The 27966-nt window shown below is 50.8% G+C and overlaps 1 protein-coding gene across 3 annotated transcripts in view; it reads right to left on the bottom strand.

Moving 5' to 3' along the window:
• Positions 1–27966, bottom strand: part of rreb1a (ras responsive element binding protein 1a) — a 196123-nt gene that overhangs the window by 27107 nt on the left and 141050 nt on the right. For all 3 annotated transcript variants that reach the window (XM_072510027.1, XM_072510026.1, XM_072510025.1), the window contains exons 8-9: positions 15671–15860; positions 1138–3880 (exon numbers count right to left, since the gene is read on the bottom strand). In XM_072510027.1, coding sequence (XP_072366128.1) covers positions 1138–3880; positions 15671–15860 — 2933 coding nt within the window. The remainder of the gene's footprint in view (positions 1–1137; positions 3881–15670; positions 15861–27966) is intronic.

Raw genomic sequence — 27966 nt, 5'->3', positions numbered from 1 at the left:
GGCAGCACGTAGCATTGTGGATAGCACAATTGCTTCACAGCTCCATGGTCCCAGGTTCGATTCCGGCTTGGGTCACTGTCTGTGCGGAGTCTGCACGTCCTCCCCGTGTCTGCGTGGGTTTCCTCCGGGTGCTCCGGTTTCCTCCCACAGTCCAAAGATGTGCGGGTTAGGTGAATTGGCCAATGATAAATTGCCCTTAATGTCCAAATTCCCCTTGGTGTTGGGTGGAGGTGTTGAGTTTGGGTAGGGTGCTCTTTCCAAGAGCCGGTGCAGACTCAAAGGGCCGAATGGCCTCCTTCTGCACTGTAAATTCAATGATAATCTATGATTAATCTAGGACAAAGGTTCGGCACAACATCGTGGGCCGAAGGGCCCGTTCTGTGCTGTATTTTCTATGTTCTGTGTTCTATGTTCTATGAAATGTTATTTGGTAATGGCTGCTCATCAGAAAATTGGGAGTATTTATTTTTGCCAATGTTCCAGCAGGGTGATGGTTTACTGATTGTGAAGGATTAAAAACGGCTTCCGTTATTTCTGGAAAGCAGAATATCACTGCTTGCTGCAGTGCACCAGACTGACCCTCATTCCCAGGAAGTAACCATCCACTTTACTGACCAGCTAACACAGCCCCGCAAGCCCCTCCAGTTTCTCGACCGCTAAACGGGACAACACTTGACGAGAGCATTCCGGGCTCAACCGCTGCTCTGCACAGGTAGGGGCGCGTGCTGGGTGACCTCTCCTGCCCGGGCGCGCGTGTAGGCAGCCGCCGCTGACTGCCACTGACTCACACCTGTGCGGGTTACCAAAGGACACAATTCGTTAGCTCGGTTTCTCTTTTCACAGGTGCTGCTGACCCTGTTGAGGGTATCCAGCACTTTCTGTGTGTATGTTTGCAAATCGCTGGCCTGGGCTCACATACTGTACATAGTGGAGTGAGGCCTATCGAGTAGATTGTGCAGCCGCAAGGGCAGATACGGTCAAAATCCTCAGCAGGCGGACAAGGGCAAGGCCGGAAACGTTTATATTTTAAACCCAAGGGTAGTCGTCTGAGTTGGGAAGAACTAAACGCATCTATTATTAAATGCAAATTATTGAACTGCTTGTGATTAATTTCCAATTATGGTATGTTGCTCTTACCTGTGTGTGTTAACATGTGTCGCTGCAATGAGCTGGCCCAAGGGAAGAGACGCGGGCAGTACGGGCAAGTAATCTTTTGCACTGAGTTAGAGTAAGAATTCTTTTTCCCCTTCAGGATCTTTAGGTCTCTCTTTTCCTTCATCTCGGAAGCTTTTTCCTCCTTGTTGGGCTCCTCTTTGACGCTGGTGGTCTGCAGGAAAGGGCTGAACTTGTTGGTGTGGGCTGTGGCCAACATCTTCTCGACGCTGGCAAACTCCCCGCTGGACTCTGGGTCGATGTTGCTGCCGAGACTGGGCCGAATCCTCCGGTACTTGATGCCTCGCCTCCTCACCTTCCTCCTGACTGGCCCTCCCGCGCTCATCGAAGCCTTCTCCGCAGCGCGCTGGGGGGCCACCAAAGTCCCCGTCGCGTCGCCGGCCTCCGTTTGGGGAGCGGCCTTCGCCGCCGGGGCAGTCTTTAAATCCTCCGGCTTGTCGGCCGAAGAAGGGGGGGGCCGAGTCGCTTCCGTGCCGTCCTTGACTTCCCTGTTCAACAGGGCCGGAGCAGACGAGACGGAAGAAATGATCTGAGCGATGGACGCCAAGGGCGGTAGTTCTTTTGCAGCCGCAGGTTTAGGCAGAAGCAGTGGAGGAGGCGGTTTAGGCCTCAGAGGGCGCAGCAGGCTGGTGCTAGCAACCACGGCCGAGAAGCCAGCAGGGTTCACGGCGGGAATGAAACTCTGCAGCTGTGGCAAATGTTTCGTACTTACGTGCTTGTCGAGGTTGGTTTTCACTTGGAAAGTAGAGGGGCACTGCTGACAGCTGAACGAGCCGCCGTTAACAGCAAGCTGGCTCTCGTCCTTATTTTCCTTGCCGAGATTGGCTTTATCTTTCGGGGGGTTTTTAGGGACTGACAAGTCTATGGGCTCCAGGGTGCTGTCAAACTGTGCGATTGGTGAGGTAAGCTTCCTGAGCAAGTGGCTTTCCGGTTTGTACGGGTGCAAAGACACGCTCTTGTTCTTTTGAGAAAAATCCAGCGGTTCGTCCAAGTCCATTGAAAAGATTCCCATCGGCTCCATTTTTAAGGAGCTTTGTGGCAAGGGACCATGCAGAAATCCGTTCTGAGGCTCCTTGTACGGCACAGGAGAGCCATCCGCTGAAACGCTCTCGTCCGATAAGGTGGGAGACGCCTCTCCATTTTCCCCCACCAGACAGTCAACCAAGAGAATGTGCTTCTCCACCTCTTTCTCCTCGACGTGCGTGTGCTGCTTGAGGATGTGACGGATGCAGTTGTTCTTGGTGGAGAAGCCCATGCTGCACTCTCTGCATTCAAAGGGCTTCTTCTGGCAGCTGCTGTGCGTGCGCAGGTGGTGTCGGAGGGCCCGGTAGTACTTCAGGTCCTCGCCGCAGTACTTGCAGACCGTGTCCGGCGAGCAGAAGGAGTCCACCAGCTCCGCGGTGTGGCTCTCCGCGTACTCGATGTTCTTCTCAATGTCCTTGCGGGTCATCTTGAGGTGCTTCTTGCGCAGGTGCCGCTCACAGTTGGCTTTGACCGTGAAGGGGTAGTGGCAGATTTTACAAATAAAGGGCCTCTCCCCGCTGTGCGTGCGGAGGTGGCGGATTAACGCAGCCTTGTCTGCTGCGATGTACGTGCAGATGTTGCACTGGTACGGCGAGATGCCCAGGTGTGAGCGTATATGAGCTTTCAACACGCCAGAGAAAGCGAACACCTGGTTACAAAAACGGCAAGGGTACAAGACTTTCTTCAATGCCGGAACCTTCTTGCCCGACGTCCTGGCCATCAAGTCTTTGAGGTCTCCTTCCAGGACTTCCTGTTTGATAGCTCCATTCACTTCCATCGGCATCAACGCCTCAATAATACTGTCCTGCTCGAGCTGGGTCTTCATCTCAATTGGACTCAGCGGCTCGGTCTTTGGCTGAACAAACTGTTGCGATCCATTCACAGGTTTCACCTTCAGGTCCTGAGGGCTGGCTGATGGCTCAGCCGCCGACTTCACCAGCTGCAGAGGGGGGAGGCTCGGGCTAACGCAGCCGGGCGAGGCCTGCTGGGCGCTCATGAGCAGGGATGGCGTGGAGGTCACCACGACCGTGCACGGCGCCACCAGGGGTTTTGCCTTGAGCGGAGGCATTTGCCTGTAAATGGACTGTGTGGGGATGGAAGGTGCCTTGGAGAGTGGCGGAAGACTGATCTGAGAGGGCGCGGAGGAGGCCATCTTCAGGATCTGCTGAATGTCAGCAAATTCAATGGCAGACTCGTTGGAGATGGGCTTCACCACGATACTGCTATCCGGCTGGATTATAAAACCTTTCTGGAAGGGCTGCAGTGACAAAATCTTAACCTTGTCCCGGATGGGTGAGAGAGAGGACAGGCTAGCTCCCAGGGAAGCCAGGTCTAAGGGTGGTTGATCCTTCACAGTAGCACAGTTGGCCTCTTGAGGTAGATTCCACGGGGACGTGTCCAGCCATATACTGTGGACATCAAATTCGGTGTAATCCACTTGTTTGACTGCCTTGGTCTCTTTGGCGTGCTGCAGGCCGAGAGATGCCATGAAGGCCTTCTGCTTCAAGTCCATGTCGGGCGGTTGCTGAGGCTCGGGATTGGGTTGGCTTCCATCCAGTTGCATCTGGTGACTCTCGAGGTGCAGGTTCAGAGACGACAGCATGGGGAAAGCTTTGTTGCACATTTCGCAAACAAACCGGTGAAACGTGCTCGTGCATCTCCTCAGGTTCATCTCCGACCAGACCTGCAGGTGCGCAAAGAAACGGCAGATATAAGGGAAGAGAGAAGGAAAAAGGCTCGTCCCCCCACAATGGGCAGTGAGTGACAACAAAAAATACACCAACATTTGCACATTACAGAGACCCTCATCCAAACTGGGGCTCTCCATCGAATGAAGGGAGTCGGGACATATTTTTTTTGAATTTCAGACTCATTCACAGTAACTTCATACTTGTGACAATCAAAGATTATTATTATTCTTTTGAGAGTCGGCGATGTTAAGACATTCTCTGCTTCAATCAGAACACAGTCAGATGCAGGATTATGCAGCTTCTGTCTTTTGTCGCTCAACCTTAACCTTTGAAGAGCACCCTACCTTATTAGAGGCCGTTTAGTTTCTGGTCTTTAACCCAGACTCGGTGGAAAGTGGAGGTTACTCAGCTGGTGGACAGCCGACAGCAAGAGACTTCATCCAATCATTGCGGGCCCCAAAAATACCCCTAATATCCCCAGAGGCAAAGGTCAGGGCATCATTCGCTCCCTCCCTCACTACCGATAGCCACTCTCACCGGGGTGAAACGGTGCAATGGGTGTTTCGGCTGAATACACGGAGCACGTTTCTTCGCAAAGTAACCAAAAAGGGTTTTTATTCCGGCCTGTCTGCCGCGCAATGTTCACGATAATAAAACGTCGCAGGCAAAGGCGCGATGATAAATTCCACAAATGAACCTGCCCTTTCGACGGGGAGCCAATGGGTGGGATTTTGGGGCCGTTCTGGCTGGTAGACGGGACGGTCCCGTCTCACCAACAGCGAGCCCCCGCCGCAGGTCACCCGATAGCGCGACCACAGGAAACCCCGTCGACAGTGGGGGGGGGGGGGGGGGGGGGGATACTGGCCTTTGAAGTCAGTGGGGGAGGAGACCCGGTCCTGCAGTGCCATATTACTGGGTGCACATTCATCCCCGCTGGATTCTCCCGTGGCCCATCTCTGCACCGGGGGCGCAATCTGGCAAAATGTGAAAATGGTTAGCACTGCTGCCTCACCGCGCCTGGGACCCGGGTTCAATTCCAGCCTCAGGTCACTGTCTGTGTGGGTTTCTTCCGGGTGCTCCGGTTTCCTCCCACAGTCGAAAGACGTGTGGGTTAGGTGGATTGGCCATGCTAAATTGCCCCTTTAGCATCCAAATGTCATGCAGGTTGGCCGGGTGAGTGGGCCTGGGTAAAGTGCTCTTTCAGGGGGCCAGTGCAGGCTCGATGGGCCAAACGACCGCCTTCTGCACTGTAGGGATTCTATGATTCTTCTGTGATTCAGTGTAGCGACACTGTAGCCCAGTCTGCACTTAAAAAATGGGATGATAATGAAGCCAAGATCAAGCAGCGGGTAGCCATGACGACCAATCGTGGGCCAATCTGTGCTGCGATTCTCGGGAAGAATCCTATTGGGACACCTCACCCAAGCACACAAATAGAATCAATTCTGGTAATTTTGGCAATTAAGACTCTCCCACCCACAGGCAGACATTTCCAGAGAGAATTGGGGGGGGGGGGGGGGGTTCCCTCAACTGCTATTGGGTAAAGTCAGCTGGAGCTTTTGAAGGCAAGTTCCTGAAAGGTGCTGGTGGGGTTTTTCCACCTTGAATTGTGCATGAAATGTTTATAGATACATAGAAGATAGGAGCAGGAGGAGGCCTTTTGGCCCTTCGAGCCTGCTCCGCCATTCATCACGATCATGGCTGATTATGCAAATCAATAGCCTAATCCTGCTTTCTCCCCATAGCCTTTCATCCCATTCTCCCCAAGTGCTATATCTAGCCGCCTCTTGAATATATTCAATGTTTCAGCCTCAACTACTTCCTGTGGTAATGAATTCCACAGGCCCACAACTCTTTGTGTGAAGAAGTGTCCCCTTATCTTTGTCCAAAATGGTTTACCCTGAATCCTCAGACGGTGACCCCTGGTTCTGGACACACCCACCATCAGGAACATCTTCCCTGCATCTACCCTGTCTAGTCCCGTTAATGTTTTGTACATCTCTATGAGATCCCCCCTCATTCTTCTGAACTCCAGCGAGAACAATCCCAACCTAGTCAATCTCTCCTCATATGACAGTCCCGCCATGCCTGGAATCAGTTCTGCCACCTGCCGGTACCCCACACATTGTCTTTCATTGGCAAGGCCAGCATTTGTTGGCCGTCTATAAGTGAACCGTGTGGCTTTCTAGGCCAATGCGCAGGGCACTGCTGTGTAACTGGAGTCACGTGCGGCAGATTCCGTTTCCCAAAGAGCATTAATGGATCCAGCTGGGGTTTTAATGGCAATCATTAATGGTCAACCGTTCCAGATTTTACTAACGGAATTTAAATTCCACCAGCTGCCGTGGTGGGATTTGAACCCGTGGGCCCGGAGCGTGAGCCTGGGCCTCTCGGATTACTAACCCACTGACTTTGCCAACTGAGCGATAAATCCATCTCCTCATTGAGAGGCTGCTGGAGGCTCCTCACGAGGGGGCCAAACCCCAAGCTGCTGAGCTGTCCGTCTGGGTAAGTTCACCATCCCCAGCTCACCATGTACATTATAATGAGGGCCCACCCCACACACCTCTGGCATATTCCCCCGGCCCCCCCCCCCTAAAATACGTTCACGGAACAATATCACCCCAACCTACGCCACATCGGAGGCACTGGTATGTAAGAAAATGATCTAATGAAATGTAATAATGAAAATTTCCTTATACGCCAATAATCATTGAGTGAATGGTCGTGTTTTAGTCATTGATGGGCACCATTGGCATTGATGACCCAACTTTAGTTGGCCTTGGGAAATTGGTGGTGGGCCTTCATTTGGAGATGCTGTGGTTCATCCGGGTGCAGGTGTTTAGAGTTGTGAGGGAGGGAGTTCCAGGCTTTTGATCCAGCAACAGTGAGGGAATGGCAACATAGTCCCAGGCCAGGGAGGTGTACAGCTCGGGAGGGAAACCTGACAATGATGTGTCACCTTTTAGTTAGAGATGTCATGAGTTTGGGAGATGCTGTTGAAGAAGGCTTAGTGAATTGCTACAACGCATCCTGCTGCAGGAGTGGTGTGCCAGTAGTGGAGGGAGTGAATGTTTGTGTAAGGGGGAGCAATCAAGCGGGGCTGCTTTCGTCCTGGGTGGTTCTTGAGGGTTGTTGGAGCTGCACTCATCCACTACACTCCTGACTCGCTCCTGACTTGTGTCTTGTAGATTGTGGACAAGCTTTTGGGAGTCAGGAGGTGAGTTTCTAGCTCCAGAATTGCCAGTGTCTAACCTGCTCCTGTAGCTGCAGTATTTATACGGCTGGTCCAGTTCAATTTCCCGCTAGGATGTCGATCAATGGTATTTAATTTGGTATTGCTACTGAATGTTGAGTGGAGATCAGAGACACATGTGTGACACCAATGTTACTCAGCCCAGGCCTGAACGTTGTCTAGGTCATACTCTATGCGGTAAGCAACCGAGGAGTCATGAATGGCGCTGAACATTGTGCAGTCGGCAGTGAGCATCCTCATTTCTGAGCTTAAGTCGGTGGGAAAGTCATTAATGAAGCAGCTAAAGATGGTTGGACATAGGATAATTACCCTGAGGCACTCCTGCAGCAATGGCTTGTGGCTGAGACGATTGACCTCGACGATTGAGCCAGGTATGGCTCCAACCAGCAGACACATTTCCCCCCTCCCCCGATTCCCAGTGATTTAACTTGAGGGTTTTTGTTGACATACTTGGCCGAATGCTCCCTTGATGCCCAGGGCACTCACTCTCGCCTCATCATAAGAACATAAGAACTAGGAACAGGAGTAGGCCATCTCCGCCATTTAATGAGATCATGGCTGATCTTTGTGGACTCAGCTCCATTCTCCGGCCCGTACACCATATCCCCGAATCCCTTTATTCTTTAGAAAGGCATCTATCTTTATCTTAAAAACGTTTAAAGAAGGAGCCTCAACTGCTTCACTGGGCAAGGAATTCCAGAGATTCACAACCCTTCGGGTGAAGAGGTTCCTCCTACACTCCGTCCTAAATCTACTTCCCCTTATTTTGAGGCTATGCCCCCTAGTTCTGCTTTCCCCGACCAGTGGAAACAACCTGCCTGCATCTATCCTATCTATTCCCTTCATAATTTTATATGTTTCAATAAGATCCCCCCGCATCCTTCTGAACTCCAATGAGTACAGTCCCAGTCTACTCAACCTCTCGTCATAATCTAATCCCCTCAACTCTGGGATCAACCTAGTGAATCTCCTCTGCACTCCCTCCAGTGCCAATATGTCCTTTCTCAGGTAAGGAGACCAAAACTGAACACAATACTCCTGATGCGGCCTCACCCACACCCTATACAATTGCAGCATAACCTCCCTAGTCTTGAACTCCATCCCTCTAGCAACGAAAGACAAAATTCGATTAGCCTTCTTAATCACCTGTTGCACCTGCACACCAACTTTTTGCGACTCGTGCACCAGCACACCCAGGTCCCTCTGCACAGCAGCATGTTTTAACATCTTACCGTTTAAATAATAATCCATTCTGCTGTTATTCCTCCCAAAATGGATAACCTCACACTTGGCAACATTGAATTCCATCTGCCAGACCCTAGCCCATTCACCTAACCTATCCAAATCCTTCTGCAGACTTCCGGTATCCTCTGCACATTTTGCTTTACCACTCATCTTAGTGTCATCTGCAAACTTTGACACATTGCACTTGGTCCCTAACTCCAAATCGTCTATGTAAATTGTGAACAACTGCGGGCCCAACACTGATCCTTGAGGGACCCCACTAGTTACAGGTTGCCAACCAGAGAAACACCCATTTATCCCCACTCTCTGCTTTCTGTTAGTTAACCAATCCTCTACCCATGCTACCACTTTACCCTCAATGCCATGCATCTTTAGTTTATGCAGCAACCTTTTGTGTGGCACCTTGTCAAAAGCTTTCTGGAAATCCAGATATACCACATCCATTGGCTCCCCGTTATCTACTGCACTGGTAACATCCTCAAAAAATTCTACCAAATTAGTCTGACACGACCTACCCTTTGTGAACCCATGCTGCGTCTGCCCAATGGGATAATTTCCCTCCAGGTGCCCCGCTATTTCCTCCTTAATGATAGATTCCAGCATTTTCCCTACAACCGAAGTTAAGCTTACCGGCCTATAATTACCCGCTTTCTGCCGACCTCCTTTTTTAAACAGTGGTGTCACGTTTGCTACTTTCCAATCCTCTGGGACCACCCCAGAGTCTAGTGAATTTTGATAAATTATCACTAGTGCGTTTACAATTTCCCGAGCCATCTCTTTTAACACTCTGGGATGCATCCCATCAGGGCCAGGAGACTTGTCTACCTTTAGCCCCATTAGCTTGCCCAATACTGCCTCCTTAGTGATTACAATCATCTCAAGGTCCTCACCTATCATATCCTTATTTCCATCAGTCACTGGCATGTTATTTGTGTCCTCCACTGTGAAGACTGACCCAAAAAACCTGTTCAGCTCCTCAGCCATTTCCCCGTCTCCTATTATTAAATCTCCCTTCTCATCGTCCAAAGGACCAATATTTACCTTAGCCACTCTTTTTTGTCTTATATATTTGTAGAAGCTTTTACTATCTGCTTTTATGTTCTGAGCCAGTTTACTTTCATAGTCTACCTTACATTCAGTTTTGTTTGGTCCAAGGCCCTGGCAAAACCCAAACCAGACAGAGCAATACAGTCACATGTGGAGGTCTGATGTTGCTGCAAAGACCCTGAGTAAAGTCAATGGGCATCGGGGGTGGGGGGGATTTCCACTGGTTGGAGCCATACCTAACACCCAAGGAAGATTGTTTACGTTGTTAGAGGCATCAGCTCAACCCCAAAACATTACCGCAAGGGTTCCTCGCGGCACCATTCATGGCCCAGTGCCATGAAGTGTCCACTGCTGCCCTTTGCCAATTTAAAAAATATATATTTTTATTCTCCTTTTTCACATTTTCCCCCACATTTACACCCATCAACAATAAACAATAATCAGCAAGATATGTCAATCCCCATAATAACAACGATCCCATCGTCCCACCAACCCCCAAACCTCAGCCCACATGTTTACATGAACAAATGACAAAAAGGAATCAGGGATTACCCATAGTCACCCTTAATCTACACAGCCCCCCCCCCCCCCCCCACCCCACCACCCACCCCCCCCCCAAACTAATGTTCGATGTTATCCAGTTCTTGAAAGTGCATAATAAATAGTGCCCATGACTTGTAGAACCCCTCCGAGCTTCCCCTCAGTTCCCCTTAACCTTCTCAAGGGTCAAGTATTCCAACAGGTCCCCCCGCCACGCCAGGGCACTGGGTGGAGAGGCTGCTCTCCATCCCAGCAGGATCCGCCTTCGGGCGATCAACGAGGCGAAGGCTATGATATCTGCCTCCGCTCCCGTTTCCAACCCTGGCTGGTCCGACACCCCGGATATGACCTCCTGGGGACTCGGGTCCAGTTTCACACGCACCACCTTGGAAATGACCCTAAACTCCTCCTTCCAGTACTCCCCTAGCTTTGGACAGGACCAAAACATATGAACGTGATTTGTGGGCCCCACCCCGCAACGCTCACTCACATCCTCTACTCATCAAAAAATCGGCTCATCCTCGCCCTCGTGAGGTGCGCTCTATATACCACCTTCAGCTGTATCAGCCCCAACCTCGCACGTAAGGTGGAGGCATTCACTCTCCACAGCACCTCAACCAGACCCCCTCCTCTATAACCTCTCCCAGCTCTTCCTCCCACTTTGCTTTGATCCCTTCCAGTGGTGCCTTATCCTCTTCCAGAATAGCTCCGTACACCGCTGACACTGCCTTCTCCAGTCCCCTTGTCGTCAACACCTCCTCCAGCAATGTGGAGGCCGGTTCCTCTGGGAAGCTCTGTATCTCCTTCCTGGCAAAATCCCGAACCTGCATGTACCTAAACACTTCTCCCTGCTCTAGCCCATACTTCGCTTCCAACTCCCTCAATCCTGCAAACCAACCCTGAAGAAACAAATCTTTTAGCGTCTTAATCCCCTTCTCTTCCCATTTCCGGAAACTTCCATCCCACCTCCCTGGCTCAAATCTGTGGTTCCCCCGAATCGGCATTTCCCTTGACCCTAACCCCAACCCGAAGTGTTGGCGAAACTGCCTCCAGATTTTCAATGAAGCTATTATTACCGGACTCCCTGAATATTTCCCCGGAGCTATCGGGAGCGGCGCTGTTGCAAGTGCCTTCAGCCCCGACCCCCTGCACAAACTCTCCTCCATTCTGACCCACTGAGAATCAACCCCTCTGACCCAGCTCCGCACTTTCTCCACGTTCGCCGCCCAGTAGTAGTACAACAGGTTCGGGAGACCCAAATCCCCTGCCTTCCCCTCTGTAGCAGCACCTTTCTCACTCTGGCCACCTTCCCTCCCCATATGAATGAGGTAATCCTTCCCTCAATCTCCCTGAAAAAAGACTTTGGCAGGAAAATCGGTAGGCATTGAAAAATAAACAGGAATCGCGGCAACACATTCATTTTAACCGCCTGTACCCGACCCACCAGTGACAGAGGAAGGCTGTCCCACCTTGCCAGATCGGCTTTCACTCTCCCCACCAAACTAGTGATGTTGTACCTGCGAAGCCTCCCCCACTCCCAGGCAACCTGCACCCCCAGATACCTAAAATGAGTCCCTGCTCTACGGAATGGCAGCCCCCCCACCCCCGGCCGAGACACCACAAAATACTCACTCTTGTCCAGGTTCAGCTTGTACCCCGAGAAAGACCCAAATACCCGCAGTAGCTCCAATATTCCTCCTATCGATGCACTCGGCTCCGACACATACCGCAGCAAGTCGTCGGCATATAAGGACACCTTATGCTCTATCTCCCCCCCCGCACTATTCCTTTCCATGCTCTTGAACGTCTCAATGCGATGGCCAACGGCTCAATCACAAGTGCAAACAGCAGGGGGGACATAGGACATAGGTACACACACGACTGCGTGGCAAAACTTGGTTCCAATTCCATCTACACGTTTGCTGACGATACGACCATAGTGGGCCGGATCTCGAATAACGATGAGTCCGAATACAGGAGGGAGATAGAGAAACTAGTGGAGTGGTGTAGCGACAACAATCTCTCCCTCAATGCCAGCAAAACTAAAGAGCTGGTAATTGACTTCAGGAAGCAAAGTACTGTACACATCCCTGTCAGCATCAACGGGGCCGAGGTGGAGATGGTTAGCAGTTCCAAATTCCTAGGGGTGCACATCTCTAAAAATTTGTCCTGGTCCACCCACGTCGACGCTACCACCAAGAAAGCACAACAGCGCCTCTACTTCCTCAGGAAACTAAGGAAATTCGGCATGTCCACATTGACTCTTACCAACTTTTACAGATGCATCATAGAAAGCATCCTATCGGGCTGCATCACAGCCTGGTATGTCAACTGCTCGGCCCAGGACCGCAAGAAACTTCAGAGAGTCGTGAACACCGCCCAGTCCATCACACAAACCTACCTCCCAGCCACTGACTCCATCTACACCTCCCGCTGCCTGGGGAAAGCGGGCAGTATAATCAAAGATCCCTCCCACCCGGCTTACTCACTCTTCCAACTTCTTCCATCGAGCAGGAGATACAGAAGTCTGAGAACACGCACGAACAGACTCAAAAACAGCTTCTTCCTCACTGTTACCAGGCTCCTAAATGACCCTCTTATGGGCTGACTTCATTAACACTCCACCCTGTATGCTTCATCTGTTGCCAGTGCTTATGTAGTTACATTGTATATGTTGTGTTGCCCTATTATGTATTTTCTTTTATTCCCTTTTCTTCTCATGTACTTAATGATCTGTTGAGCTGATCGCGGAAAAATACTTTTCACTGTACCTCGGTACACGTGACAATAAACAAATCCAATCCAATCCAATCCAATCCTGTCTCGTCCCACGGTGGACAGAAAAGTATCTCAAACTGATATTATTTGTGCGGACACCCGCCTTCGGTTCCTTATATAATAGCTTTACCCAGTTCACAAACCTTGGTCCAATCCCAAACCACTCCAGCACTGCCATCAGGTACCCCCATTCTACCCGATCAAACGAAAGGAAACCTCTGTTTCCTTTCCTTCCGCCGGTGCCATAACAATGTTCAAAACCCTCCTAATGTTCGAAAACAGCTGCCTCCCTTTCACGAACCCCGTCTGATCCTCCCCTATCACCTTCGGAAGGCACTCCTCCAGCCTACCCACCAGTACCTTCGCCAACACTTTTACGTCCACATTCAGAAGTGATATGGGCTGATACGACCCACACGCTGTCGGATCCTTATCTTTTTTTAGTAACAGGGAAATCGATGCCTGCCCCAAGGTTTGCGGCAACACTCCCTTTCCTATCGCCTCCTCAAACATCCCCACCATCAGGGGTGCCAACCTATCCTTCAATTTTTTATAATATTCCACCGGAAACCCATCCGGCCCTGCCACCTTCCCCGACTGCATCCTCCCAATCACATCCATTATCTCCTGCTCCACTATTGCTCCTTCTAATGTAGCCCTGTCCCCCTCCCCTAGCCTCGGGTACTCCAACCCATCTAGAAATTCCTGCATCTCACGGTCTCCCCCGAGTAGCTCTGACTTGTACAACCTCTCATAAAACTCCTCAAAAACCTTGTTAATCAGCACTGGGGCCACCACCAACTTCCCTGCCCTATCCTTCACCTGAAGAATTTCCCTTGCCGCTGCCTCCCTCCGGAGCTGACCTGCTAACATACCATATCTCCATGTTCATAAACTGCACCCCTTGCTCGTCTCAGTTGGCGCACCGCCTTCCTGGTGGACAGTCGGTCGAAGCTCGCCTGTAGTTCCTTCCTCTTCTCCAGCTTCACCTGGTCCCCATCCTCTGCATACCTCCTATCTACCTCCAACATCTCATCTATTACCCTCTGCCGCTTCAACCTCTCCTCTTTATCCACCCTAGCCTTAAACAAAATTACCTCACCTCTCACCACCGCCTTTAGAGCCTCCCAGACAACTGCCTGCGACACCTCACCCGTACAATTGAAACCTACATATTCCTTAATTACCTTTTCAATTTTCTCACAGAACACTTGGTTCCCCAAAAGCCCCACATCCAGTTTCCACCCCGGTCTCTGCGCTGCCCCCTTCTCCAGCACCATATCCACCCAATGTGGAGCGTGATCTGACACTGCAATTGCAGAGTATTCCGACCCCTTGACTCCAGCCAGCAAAGCCTTCCCCACCACAAAAAAGTCGATCCGCGATTATACCTTATGGACCACTGAGAAAAACGAATACTCCCGTTCCCTTGGGTGCAGGAACCTCCAAGGGTCCACCCCTCCCATTTCCACCCCTTTGGCAATTTAATAATTAAAAAAAAAAAATTTTAGAGTCCGCAATTATTTTTCTTTTCCAATTAAGGGGCAATTTAGCGTGGCCAATCCACCTAACCAGCACATCTTTGAGTTGTGGGAGTGAAACCCACGCAGACACAGGGAGAATGTGCAAACTCCACACGGACAGTGACCCAGGGCCGGGATTCAAACCCAGGTCCTCAGCGCCGTAGTCCCAGTGCTAACCACTGCACCACCTGCCACCCGCTATTTAATAATAATAATCTTCATTGTCACAAGTAGGCTTACATCAACAATGCAATGAAGTTACTGTGAAAAGTCCCTAGTCACCACATATCCGGCGTCTGCTCGGGTACACCGAGGGAGAATTCGGATTGTCCAAATCACCTAACAGCACGTATTTTGGGACTTGTGGGAAGAAACTGAAGCACCCGGAGGAAACACTGGGGGAAGGTGCAGACTCCGCCCAGACAGTGACCCAAGCCGGGAATCAAACCTGGGACCCTGGAGCTGTGAAACAACAGTGCTAACCACTGTGCTACCATGCCGCCCAGGCAGACCTGGGCAGGGGGATGTTGTACTGGATTTCAGCTCCTATTTGGGGTGGCACAGTGGTTAGCACTGCTGCCTCACAGTGCCAGGCACCCGGGTTCAATTCCGGCCTTAGGGTGACTGTCTGTGCGGAGTCTGCACGTTCTCCCCGTGTCTGCGTGGGTTTCCTCCGGGTGCTCCGGTTTCCTCCCACAGTGCAAAGTTGTGCAGGTTAGGTGGATTGGCTATGGTAAAATTACCCCTTAGTGTCCAAAGTGGGGTTAGGGGGATAGGGCGGGGAAGTGGGCCTAGGCAAGGTGCTCTTTCTGAGGGTCGGTGCAGACTCGATGGGCCGAATGTAGAAATTCTATGATTTTATCTGATATCAATTTCCGACCAGAAAACATTCAAAGATGAGGAGGTTTAGCAGGGATTTCCCTGATATCCCTCAATGTGCAGGGCTGGTGAGCCTTGAGTGTGATTAATAATCAAATGAACATCAACACAAACTGCTGACATTAGGAGGGGGAAGTGGGGAGAGTTGAAGAAGAGGGTAAACTGGAGGGGTGCAGGCAAATGGTAAAATACAGTCATTACCGCAAATTACTTCAGGAATCAGGAGGGAGGGGGACGTTAATTTATCTTCCCCAATATAGTCATTAGCAATTCTTCAATAAAAACAAAATCGTGCGGGTGCTGGGAATCTGAAATAAAAGCAGAAAGGGGTGTTCGAGTCCGGTATAATTCTTCAGTTCTAAGCACCGAACGGGTGATCGAAACGTTAACTCTGTTTCTCTGCCCACTGAAGCTGCCAGACCAGCCGACATGTTCCCCCCCCCCCCCCCCCCCCCCCCGCCCCCAGCACCTCCTGCTTTTTTTTTAATATAAAAGCAATTCTTCAGCTGGTTTACCTGAGAAATTAGAGGGAACTTCCGGCAGGAGAAGTCGATGAATCCGAGGTCATGGAAGCCCACGGGAATGGTGGGATTGTTCTGGATATAAGGCTTTCCCGAAACGTCTGTCGGAAGCTGCTTGTGGATTATGGTGTTATGCCGTAGCAAACCGCGGTGTGTCTTAAAGCAGATACAGCAGAGGTTACACCTGGGCGGGAGAAATCAATGGGGTACACGGTCAGTGTGCATACAGAAACCTGGTTCCAACTAACTGCTGCCCACACCTCTTGCAAGGTGATCAGGAGCCAAACATCTTGTGTACAGCGGCGAATCTTCAACGGATCTTAAAAGGCATTATCGCAAAAGGTCCCGCCACCATCTAATCGTGATAATATTGTAATCGAGGCTGAGCGAGCACGTCAGGGTCATACAGAGTTCGTGAACTGTGGGTTACCCTGGGTTAGTTCTGCTTGCAACCTTTGACCCAGGGATGGGCGCCTGATCACATGTTCTCACGGTCGGCAAGGTCACCTGTTTCCACCTCGGTAACGTCACCTGACGTCACCCCCGTCTCAGCTCCTCCGCCGCTGGAATCCCGATTTGTGCCTTTGTGGCCTTCAGATTCGACAATATACCACTACAAACACTAACTGACCTTCCACATTGCTCCCTCTGTAAACTCAACGTTATTCCCCTCCTCCCCACCCCATCCGTGATCGTTGACCTACACTGGCGCCCGGTCGAGCAGCGACCCGCAGCTTGGTCAGAGATGTGGATTTTACGGCGTGTCTTAAAGGCAGAAAGAGGTGGAGAGGTTTAGGGACCGAATTCCAGAGCTTGGGGTCCAGCCAACTGGAGGGATGACCAGCAACGGTGGATAGTTTAAATCAGGGAAGCTCAATTGGCCAGAGTTAGAGGAGTGTAGATACCTTGTGGGAGGGTTGGAGGAGGTTACGGGGATGAGGGGGTAGCGAGGTTACGGAGGGATTTGAAAACGGGAGTGACGAGGTTAAAAATCAAGATTTTGCTAAACCGGGAAGGTCGGGGGGGGTTTGGCGCGAGTTAAGACACGGGCAGCAGAGTCACAAGGCACTGAGCAGAGGACTGACACCGCAACAGACATGGGCCGCCACTCCGAGCGACGACAGAGAATTTGGACCTCAGCCGAATCTCCCGCAGAATCCCGCTGCCCTGAACGGACGGAGAATCCCGCCCTTGGCCCACCCGACAGATATCGGAGGTCCCGTTTAACAAGGCTGTGAAACGCGGGTTAGGCTTTTGTCAATACTTTTTCTTTTCCTTTTTTTTTTCTTTTTTAAATGTTTTTTTTTTAGAGTATCCAATTAATTTTTACCAATTAAGGGGTAATTTAGCGTGGCCAATCCACCTACTCTGCACATCTTTGGGTTGTGGGGGTGACACCCACGCAAACACTGGGAGAATGTGCAAACTCCACACGGACAGTGACCCAGAGCCGGGATCGAACCTGGGACCTCGGCGTCATGAGGCAGCAATGCTACCCAAGGGCGGCACGTGGCACAATGATTAGCATTGCTGCCTACGGCGCTGAGGACCCGGGTTCGAATCCCGCCCCTGGGTCCTGGAGTTTGCACATTCTCCCCGTGTCTGCGTGGGTTTCACCCCCACAACCCAAAGATGTGTAGGCTGGGTGGATTGGCCACGCCAAATTGTCCCTTAATTGGAAAAAAATAATTGGGTACTCTAAATTTATTTTAAAAAAGCAATGCCACCCACTGCGCCACCGTGCTGCCTTTAGGTTTTTGTCAATACTTAACCCTCTGGCTGCCATTGCCAGTACATCAGTCCACAGTAGCCAACAACAACCTGCATTTATATAGCACCCCTAATGTGGTAAAAATATTCCCAAGGCGCTTCACAATAGCATTAACAAACAAGGATTAAACACAGAACCATGTCAGAAGATGATAGGTCTGTTCGGAGAGGTGGGTTTTAAGGAGTCTTAAACTGCCAAACTGGGAGGCACCAGGTCCAACCTGGTCCCAATACACCTGCCCATCATCAGCTCACCAGGAGTTACTCCGGTGATCGTGTGCAGCGTCGCTCTGTAGGTAATAAGGAAACGTGCCAATTTGGTCGGCAGGGATGCTGCTGGTTGGTTTTTCGTGGCTGCTTTAAAAGTCCACACAGTCCTCTCCGCTAATCCGTTCGAGGAGGGGCGGTACGTACGGAAGGCAAATGCTTCATGCCATTTGACAACATGAAATGCTGGATTCTCCCCGCTGGTAAATGCTGCCCCATTGTCCGAAACCAACCCTCCAGCAAAGCAAGGGTGGTGAAGGTTTTGCCTTAACATTTCCACTCTTGCCAAAGAAGTCAAGGATTTCATTTCATAGATGTCTGGCCGTATTGAGTGGGCATCCATTATATGCAGGAACACGGTGCCCATGAATGGGCCTGCCAAATCAACATGAAGTCGCACCCACGGCCTAACTGGCCACGCGCAAGGGTGCATCGGGGCAGCTGGCGGTCATGGTTGTTGCCCCTGGCATTGGGCGCGGTGATTAACCATACTTTCTAAGTCTGTATCTGACCCAGGCCACCTCACACTGCTGAGAGCCAACATTTCGTTTCGGACGGGCCTGGGTGGAGGACGCGATGCAGTTCCGTCAATAACAACTTGCTGCCGGGCATGGGGGCGACCACTCTCGCTCCCCACAAAACTATGCCGTCTTCACAGCTCAGTTCGCCCTTCCTTATTTGAAAGGGTTTTAATTGTTCTGACATTCCCTGATAACATCAGACACGAGGAACCAAATGTTTAGCTCTGGACAATATTGGTTCTCTCCAAGTCCAATGTTTTACCTGTTGCAATGATAAGGGTGGTGTATTGAGGAAATTCAAGGTGAGGATACTTTCTTGCGGCACTGGCGGGGGCGGGGGTGGGGCGCGGTTTATCAGTAATTATGGTGAAATACTGTCCGTAAACATAGCGGTGGATTTCTTTGAATTTCTTTATCCCAAAGATGTCGGCCATTCTCTCTTCCTCGATCTGCGAGTGGGCCTCTTCTGCATCAGTTTGGGTCCTCAAAGACTGGCCGGTGGGCCTTTCTAACCCGTCCTCCATTTCACGTGGCAAGACGGCTCCAACTCCATAAGGAGATGCAGCTCAAGTGAGAATGATTTCTTTAGAAGGGTCGGAATGCACTAAAAGGCAGGACGGCTGCAGAATTTGCGTCACGTGTCTGAAGGCTTCGTTTTGCTGTGTCTTCCTGAACCATCGCTGGTGTGTTTTCAATAATGCATGTTGGGGTGCCAATATCATGGACAAATTTGGGATAAACCTTCCATAATAATTCACCATTCCAAAAGGTTTTAACTTCAACACGTTCTTTCGAGCTGGTGCTTATTGAATGGCCCGAACGTCATCTTCCATCAAATGCAACCCGTCTGCATCTACGCCAAACCCAATTATTTTTTTCCCCCAAGGGGTAATTTAGCGTGGCCAATCCACCTACCCTGCACATCTTGGGTTGTGGGGGTGAAACCCACGCAGACACGGGGAGAATGTGCAAACTCCACACGGACAGTGACGCAGAGCCGGGATCGAACCCGGGTCCTCAGCGCCGTAGGCAGCAGGGCTAACCACTGTGCCACGTGCTGCCCCTGGTCTTTTAAGAAGTGTCCTCTAAAAGGTGGGTAACGCCACGCAGAGGAGAGAAGGTCATGTTCCAAGGCTCTCACACCACAGCACACAGAGGAGTTTGAACCTGTTTAAGAGGGTGCATGTTTGAGAGGGTGTATGTTTAAGAGGGTGTATGTTTGAGAGGGTGTAAGTTTAAGAGGGTGTATGTTTGTGAGGGTGTAAGTTTGAGAGGGTGTATGTTTGAGGTGGTGTATGTTTGAGAGGGTGTATGTTTGAGAGGGTGTATGTTTGAGAGGGTGTATGTTTGAGAGGGTGTATGTTTGAGAGGGTGTAAGTTTGAGAGGGTGTACGTTTGAGGTGGTGTACGTTTGAGGTGGTGTACGTTTGAGAGGGTGTACGTTTGAGAGGGTGTACGTTTGAGAGGGTGTAAGTTTGAGAGGGTGTAAGTTTGAGAGGGTGTAAGTTTGAGAGGGTGTAAGTTTGAGAGGGTGTAAGTTTGAGAGGGTGTACGTTTGAGGTGGTGTACGTTTGAGAGGGTGTAAGTTTGAGGTGGTGTACGTTTGAGGTGGTGTACGTTTGAGGTGGTGTATGTTTGAGAGGGTGTATGTTTGAGGTGGTGTATGTTTGAAGTGGTGTATGTTTGAGAGGGTGTATGTTTGAGAGGGTGTATGTTTGAGAGGGTGTACGTTTGAGAGGGTGTACGTTTGAGAGGGTGTACGTTTGAGAGGGTGTACGTTTGAGAGGGTGTTTGAGAGGGTGTATGTTTGAGAGGGTGTATGTTTGAGAGGGTGTATGTTTGAGAGGGTGTATGTTTGAGAGGGTGTATGTTTGAGAGGGTGTATGTTTGATGTGGTGTATGTTTGAGAAGGTGTATGTTTGAGAGGGTGTATGTTTGAGAGCGTGTATGTTTGAGAGGGTGTAAGTTTGAGAGGGTGTATGTTTGAGGTGGTGTATGTTTGAGAAGGTGTATGTTTGAGAGGGTGTATGTTTGAGAGGGTGTATGTTTGAGAGGGTGTATGTTTGAGAGAGTGTATGTTTGAGAGGGTGTATGTTTGAGGTGGTGTATGTTTGAGGTGGTGTATGTTTGAGAGGGTGTATGTTTGAGAGGGTGTATGTTTGAGAGGGTGTATGTTTGAGAGAGTGTATGTTTGAGAGGGTGTAAGTTTGAGAGGGTGTACGTTTGAGGTGGTGTACGTTTGAGGTGGTGTACGTTTGAGAGGGTGTACGTTTGAGAGGGTGTACGTTTGAGAGGGTGTACGTTTGAGAGGGTGTAAGTTTGAGAGGGTGTAAGTTTGAGAGGGTGTAAGTTTGAGAGGGTGTAAGTTTGAGAGGGTGTACGTTTGAGGTGGTGTACGTTTGAGAGGGTGTACGTTTGAGGTGGTGTACGTTTGAGGTGGTGTACGTTTGAGGTGGTGTATGTTTGAGAGGGTGTATGTTTGAGGTGGTGTATGTTTGAAGTGGTGTATGTTTGAGAGGGTGTATGTTTGAGAGGGTGTATGTTTGAGAGGGTGTACGTTTGAGAGGGTGTACGTTTGAGAGGGTGTACGTTTGAGAGGGTGTACGTTTGAGAGGGTGTTTGAGAGGGTGTATGTTTGAGAGGGTGTATGTTTGAGAGGGTGTATGTTTGAGAGGGTGTATGTTTGAGAGGGTGTATGTTTGAGAGGGTGTATGTTTGAGAGGGTGTATGTTTGATGTGGTGTATGTTTGAGAAGGTGTATGTTTGAGAGGGTGTATGTTTGAGAGCGTGTATGTTTGAGAGGGTGTAAGTTTGAGAGGGTGTATGTTTGAGGTGGTGTATGTTTGAGAGGGTGTATGTTTGAGAGGGTGTATGTTTGAGAAGGTGTATGTTTGAGAGGGTGTAAGTTTGAGAGGGTGTATGTTTGAGGTGGTGTATGTTTGAGAAGGTGTATGTTTGAGAGGGTGTATGTTTGAGAGAGTGTATGTTTGATGTGGTGTATGTTTGAGAAGGTGTATGTTTGAGAGCGTGTATGTTTGAGAGGGTGTATGTTTGAGAGGGTGTATGTTTGAGAAGGTGTATGTTTGAGAGGGTGTATGTTTGAGAGGGTGTATGTTTGAGAGGGTGTATGTTTGAGAGGGTGTATGTTTGAGAGGGTGTATGTTTGAGAGGGTGTATGTTTGAGAAGGTGTATGTTTGAGAGGGTGTATGTTTGAGAGGGTGTATGTTTGAGAGGGTGTATGTTTGAGAGGGTGTATGTTTGATGTGGTGTATGTTTGATGTGGTGTATGTTTGAGAAGGTGTATGTTTGAGAGCGTGTATGTTTGAGAGGGTGTAAGTTTGAGAGGGTGTAAGTTTGAGAGGGTGTAAGTTTGAGAGGGTGTATGTTTGAGAGAGTGTATGCAGAGTCTGCACGTTCTCCCAGTATGTGCGTGGGTTTCCTCCGGGTGCTCCGGTTTCCTCCCACAGTCCAAAGATGTGCAGGTTCGGTGGATTGGGCAAGCTAAATTGCCCTCAGTGTCCAAAACGGTTGGGTGGGGTTACGGGGATGGCGTGGGCTTAAGTGGGGTGCCCTTTCCAAGGGCCAGTGCAGAATCGATGGGCTGAATGGCCTCCTTCTGCACTGTAAATTCCATGTAAATTATGTAATGGACCGTTACACATTTTACGAATAAAGTCCAATTCTCAAAGAAAACATTTGAGAGTTGGTTCGAACATTTAAGTTCTTGTTCTCCACAGGAACTGACCCGCTTGTGGGTACATCACAGAAACCTGTCGGAGGGAATCACTTGGCTGAACAACCAGCGAATCCCAAAACAAGGAAGACCCCCAACATGGCGAAAGAACGCGGCACATTTTCACGGAGCAGATGGGGGCAGTGGACCCATGGCGGTTCACCCACCCAGGGGAGAAGGAGTTCTCCTTCTCCCACGTATACAACGTATACTCACGGATCGACTTATATGCAGTGGGGAAATCGTGCTTCCAGTGCTAGTAAGAGCGGAATATTCCGCGATTGTAATCTCCGACCTCGCTCCGCATTACATGGATGTGAGGTTGGAAGTGGGCTGTGCCCATTGCCCCCCATGGAGGTTGGACAGAGCCCTCCAGGATTTCTGCGAGAAAATATCACAGGCCATAAACGAGTATATTACTAACAACCAGGATGGGGAGGTCTCACCCGCCCCGTTCTGGAAGGCGCTGAAGGCTGTGATCAAGGGTGAATTTATCGGACTTCCGGGTGCGGCGATGACCAGCTGAGTCGCACGTTTCGGCAGCTCCCTGTGAAACGGACTTTTGGGCTCTTGATGGGAGCCCCAACGGCAATTTTGATGGCTAAAAACACTGTGCGGTAAACCAGAAGGGAATCCCCCCTGGATACGGATGGAAAAAGGAGGAGTGGCCAGATTGCAGTGGATCCTTTAGAACAGCGGCAAGGAAGGCAAGCAAAAACTAAGATGGCGTCGGAAGGTGGCAGTTTTACATGGGGCCCTGAACAACAAGAATTCTTGCAATGCTGTGTGGAAGAGATCAAAAAGGAAATGAAGAAAGAGCTGTTGGCCCCGATACTACAGGCGATCGAAGGGCTAAAGGAGGAACAAAAGACCCAGGAGCGGGAGCTTCGGGTCGTGAAGGCAAAGGCAGCCGAGAATGAGGACGATATACAGGGCCTGGTGGTGAAGACGGAGACGCAGGAGGCACATCAGAAACGATGTGTGGAAAGGTTGGAGGCACTGGAAAACAACGCAAGGAGGAACAACCTGAGGATTCTTGGTCTTCCTGAAGGTGTGGAGGGAGCGGATGTCGGGGCATATGTGAGCACGATGCTGCACTCGTTAATGGGAGCGGAGGCCCCGGCGGGTCCGTTGGAGGTGGAGGGAGCATACCGAGTGATGGCGCGAGGACCGAGAGCAGGAGAAATTCCCAGAGCCATAGTGGTGAGATTCCTCCGTTTTAAGGATAGAGAAATGGTCCTTAGATGGGCGAAGAAAACTCGGAGCAGTAAATGGGAGAACGCGGTGATCCGCGTTTATCAAGACTGGAGTGCGGAGGTGGCGAGAAGGAGGGCGAGCTTTAATCGGGCCAAGGCGGTGCTTCATAAAAAGAAGATAAAATTTGGAATGCTGCAACCGGCAAGACTGTGGGTCACATATCGAGGGAGGCACCACTACTTTGAGACGGCGGATGAAGCGTGGACTTTTATTGTGGAAGAAAAACTGGAATGAGCGGGTTATTAAAAAGAACGTTCGAACAAAGTGGTGGGGCGAATGTGGGGGGCAAAGAGGGGTTTTATGTACTAATCCTGCGATGTGGTAACTTTTCTCTCTCCCTCAGGTCGTGATGGGGGGAGGAGGGGAGGTGGAGGAGATGGGGCGTTGGCCATTGGGGGCGGGGCCAAGGGAGAAGCGCGGGCTTGGTTCCCGCGCTATGATAATCATGGCGGGAATAGAGAAGCAGGAAGGAGGGGGCGTCGCACGGTGCGAGCCGAGGTCACGGGGGGAAGCCGAGGTCAGCCAGAGTTTGCTGACTTCTGGGAGCAACATGGGGGGAGTAATTACGCTAGCGGGGGATCTAGCGGGGGGGGTGGGAGGGGGGAATTACTGGGTTGCTGCTGCTGGGGAGAGGGGGGAGCTGGTATGGGAGAGGATGGGCGGGGGGGCACCGCCTGGGGGAGATACAGCTGCGTGGGAACCGGGTGAGGAGCTGGAAAAAGGTGATGGCTAATCGACAAGGGGGGGGGGTAGGAAGCCCCCCAACTCGGCTGATCACGTGGAACGTGAGAGGGCTGAACGGGCCGATAAAGAGGGCACGGGTACTCGCACACCTTAAGAAACTTAAGGCAGATGTGGTTATGTTACAGGAAACGCACCTGAAACTGATAGACCAGGTTAGGCTACGCAAAGGATGGGTGGGGCAGGTGTTCCATTCGGGGCTAGATGCGAAAAACAGGGGGGTGGCTATATTAGTGGGGAAGTGGGTAATGTTCGAGGCAAAGACTATAGTGGCGGATAACGGGGGCAGATATGTGATGGTGAGTGGCAAACTACAGGGGGAGACGGTGGTTTTTGGTAAACGTATATGCCCCGAACTGGGATGATGCCAATTTTATGAGGCGGATGCTAGGACGCATTCCGGACCTAGAGATGGGAAAGCTGATAATGGGGGGAGATTTTAATACGGTGTTGGAACCAGGGCTGGATAGGTCGAAGTCCAGGACTGGAAGGAGGCCGGCAGCAGCCAAGGTGCTTAAAGATTTTATGGAGCAGATGGGAGGTGTAGACCCGTGGAGATTTAGCAGACCTAGGAGTAAGGAGTTCTCGTTTTTCTCCTATGTCCATAAAGTCTACTCGCGAATAGACTTTTTTGTGCTGGGTAGGGCATTGATCCCGAAGGTGAGGGGAACGGAGTATACGGCTATAGCCATTTCGGATCACGCTCCACACTGGGTGGACTTGGAGATAGAGGAGGAAACAGGAGGGCGCCCACCCTGGAGAATGGACATGGGACTAATGGCAGATGAGGGTGTGTGTCTAAGGGTGAGGGGGTGCATTGAAAAGTACTTGGAACTCAATGATAATGGGGAGGTCCAGGTGGGAGTGGTCTGGGAGGCGGTGGTTAGAGGGGAGCTGATATCAATAAGGGCACATAAAGGGAAGCAGGAGAGTAAGGAACGGGAGCGGTTGCTGCAAGAACTTTTGAGGGTGGACAGACAATATGCGGAAGCACCGGAGGAGGGACTGTACAGGGAAAGGCAAAGGCTACATGTAGAATTTGACTTGCTGACTACAGGCACTGCAGAGGCACAATGGAGGAAGGCACAGGGTGTACAGTACGAATATGGGGAGAAGGCGAGCAGGTTGCTGGCACACCAATTGAGGAAAAGGGGAGCAGCGAGGGAAATAGGGGGAGTGAGGGATGAGGAAGGAGAGATGGAGCGGGGAGCGGAGAGAGTGAATGGAGTGTTCAAAACATTTTATAAAAAATTATATGAAGCTCAACCCCCGGATGGGAGGGAGAGAATGATGGGCTTCTTGGATCGGCTAGAATTTCCCAAGGTGGAAGAGCAGGAAAGGGTGGGACTGGGAGCACAGATCGAGGTAGAAGAAGTGGTGAAAGGAATTAGGAGCATGCAGGCGGGAAAGGCCCCGGGACCGGATGGATTCCCAGTCGAATTCTATAGAAAATATGTGGACTTGCTCGCCCCGATACTGACGAGGACCTTTAATGAGGCAAAGGAAAGGGGACAACTGCCCCCGACTATGTCTGAAGCAACGATATCGCTTCTCTTAAAGAAGGAAAAGGACCCGCTACAATGCGGGTCCTATAGACCTATTTCCCTCCTAAATGTAGATGCCAAGGTCCTGGCCAAGGTAATGGCAATGAGAATAGAGGAATGTGTCCCGGGGGTGGTCCACGAGGACCAAACTGGGTTTGTGAAGGGGAGACAGCTGAACACGAATATACGGAGGTTGTTAGGGGTAATGATGATGGCCCACCAGAGGGAGAAACGGAGATAGTAGTGGCGATGGATGCCGAGAAAGCATTTGATAGAGTGGAGTGGGATTATTTGTGGGAGGTGTTGAGGAGATTTGGTTTTGGAGAGGGGTATGTTAGATGGGTGCAGCTGTTGTATAGGGCCCCAGTGGCGAGCGTGGTCACGAATGGACGGGGATCTGCATATTTTCGGCTCCATAGAGGGACAAGGCAGGGATGCCCTCTGTCCCCATTATTGTTTGCACTGGCGATTGAGCCCCTGGCGATAGCGTTGAGGGGTTCCAAGAAGTGGAGGGGAGTACTTAGGGGAGGAGAAGAGCACCGGGTATCTTTGTATGCGGACGATTTGCTACTATACGTGGCGGACCCGGCGGAGGGGATGCCAGAAATAATGCGGATACTTGGGGAGTTTGGGGATTTTTCAGGTTATAAATTGAACATGGGGAAAAGTGAGTTGTTTGTGGTGCATCCAGGGGAGCAGAGTAGAGAAATAGAGGACCTACCGTTGAGGAAGGTAACAAGGGACTTTCGTTACCTGGGGATCCAGATAGCTAAGAATTGGGGCACATTGCATAGGTTAAATTTAACGTGGTTGGTGGAACAGATGGAGGAGGATTTCAAGAGATGGGATATGGTATCCCTGTCAATGGCAGGGAGGGTGCAGGCGGTTAAGATGGTGGTCCTCCCGAGATTCCTCTTTGTGTTTCAGTGCCTCCCGGTGGTGATCACGAAGGCTTTTTTTAAAAGGATTGAAAAGAGCATCATGGGTTTTGTGTGGGCCGGGAAGACCCCGAGAGTGAGGAAGGGATTCTTACAGCGTAGCAGGGATGGGGGGGGGGCTGGCACTACCGAGCCTAAGTGAGTATTATTGGGCCGCTAATATTTCAATGGTGAGTAAGTGGATGGGAGAGGAGGAGGGAGCGGCGTGGAAGAGATTAGAGAGGGCGTCCTGTAGGGGGACTAGCCTACAGGCTATGGTGACAGCCCCATTGCCGTTCTCACCGAGGAACTACACCACAAGCCCGGTGGTGGTGGCTACACTGAAGATTTGGGGACAGTGGAGACGGCATAGGGGAAAGACTGGAGCCTTGGGGGGGGTCCCCGATAAGAAACAACCATAGGTTTGCCCCGGGGGGAATGGATGGGGGATATGGAATGTGGCAAAGAGCAGGAATAACGCAACTGAAAGATCTGTTTGTGGATGGGAAGTTCGCGAGTCTGGGAGCGCTGACCGAGAAATATGGGTTGCCCCAAGGGAATGCATTCAGGTATATGCAACTGAGGGCTTTTGCGAGGCAACAGGTGAGGGAATTCCCGCAGCTCCCGACACAAGAGGTGCAGGACAGAGTGATCTCAAAGACATGGGTGGGGGATGGTAAGGTGTCAGATATATATAGGGAAATGAGGGACGAAGGGGAGACTATGGTAGATGAACTAAAAGGGAAATGGGAAGAAGAGCTGGGGGAGGAGATCGAGGAGGGGCTGTGGGCAGATGCCCGAAGCAGGGTAAACTCGTCGTCCTCGTGTGCCAGGCTAAGCCTGATTCAGTTTAAGGTATTACACAGGGCACATATGACTGGAGCACGGCTCAGTAAATTTTTTGGGGTGGAGGATAGGTGCGCGAGGTGCTCGAGAAGCCCAGCGAATCATACCCATATGTTTTGGTCATGCCCGGCACTACAGGGGTTTTGGATGGGGGTGACAAAGGTGCTTTCAAAAGTAGTAGGAGTCCGGGTCGAACCAAGCTGGGGGTTAGCTATATTTGGGGTTGCACAAGAGCCGGGAGTGCAGGAGGCGAGAGAGGCCGATGTTTTGGCCTTTGCGTCCCTAGTAGCCCGGCGCAGGATATTGTTAATGTGGAAAGAAGCCAAGCCCCCGGGGGTGGAGACCTGGATAAATGACATGGCAGGGTTTATAAAGCTAGAGCGGATTAAGTTCGTCCTAAGGGGGTCGGCTCAAGGATTCACCAGGCGGTGGCAACCGTTCGTCGAATACCTCGCAGAAAGATAGACGGAATGGGAAAAAGAAGGCAGCAGCAGCAGCCCAGGATTGGGGGGGGGGGGGGGGGGGGGGAACCAGAAGGACTCTCAGGGTTGTTAATATATACTGTATAATATGTATAGGTCGTTGCTACAGATAAATTATATATTGGACTGTTAAATTATATTTTTGGAGAGTGTTACTTGTGATAAGGCAGTTGCCAATTAGGGCTAGTTTTCATTTTTGTTATTTATTATT

This window comes from Scyliorhinus torazame, chromosome 6 (genome assembly GCF_047496885.1).
Source record: "Scyliorhinus torazame isolate Kashiwa2021f chromosome 6, sScyTor2.1, whole genome shotgun sequence".
In the NCBI taxonomy this organism is placed as follows: Eukaryota; Metazoa; Chordata; class Chondrichthyes; order Carcharhiniformes; family Scyliorhinidae; genus Scyliorhinus; species Scyliorhinus torazame.
Note: the sequence above shows the minus strand (reverse complement) of the source record. Positions and strands in the feature narration are given on the sequence as shown.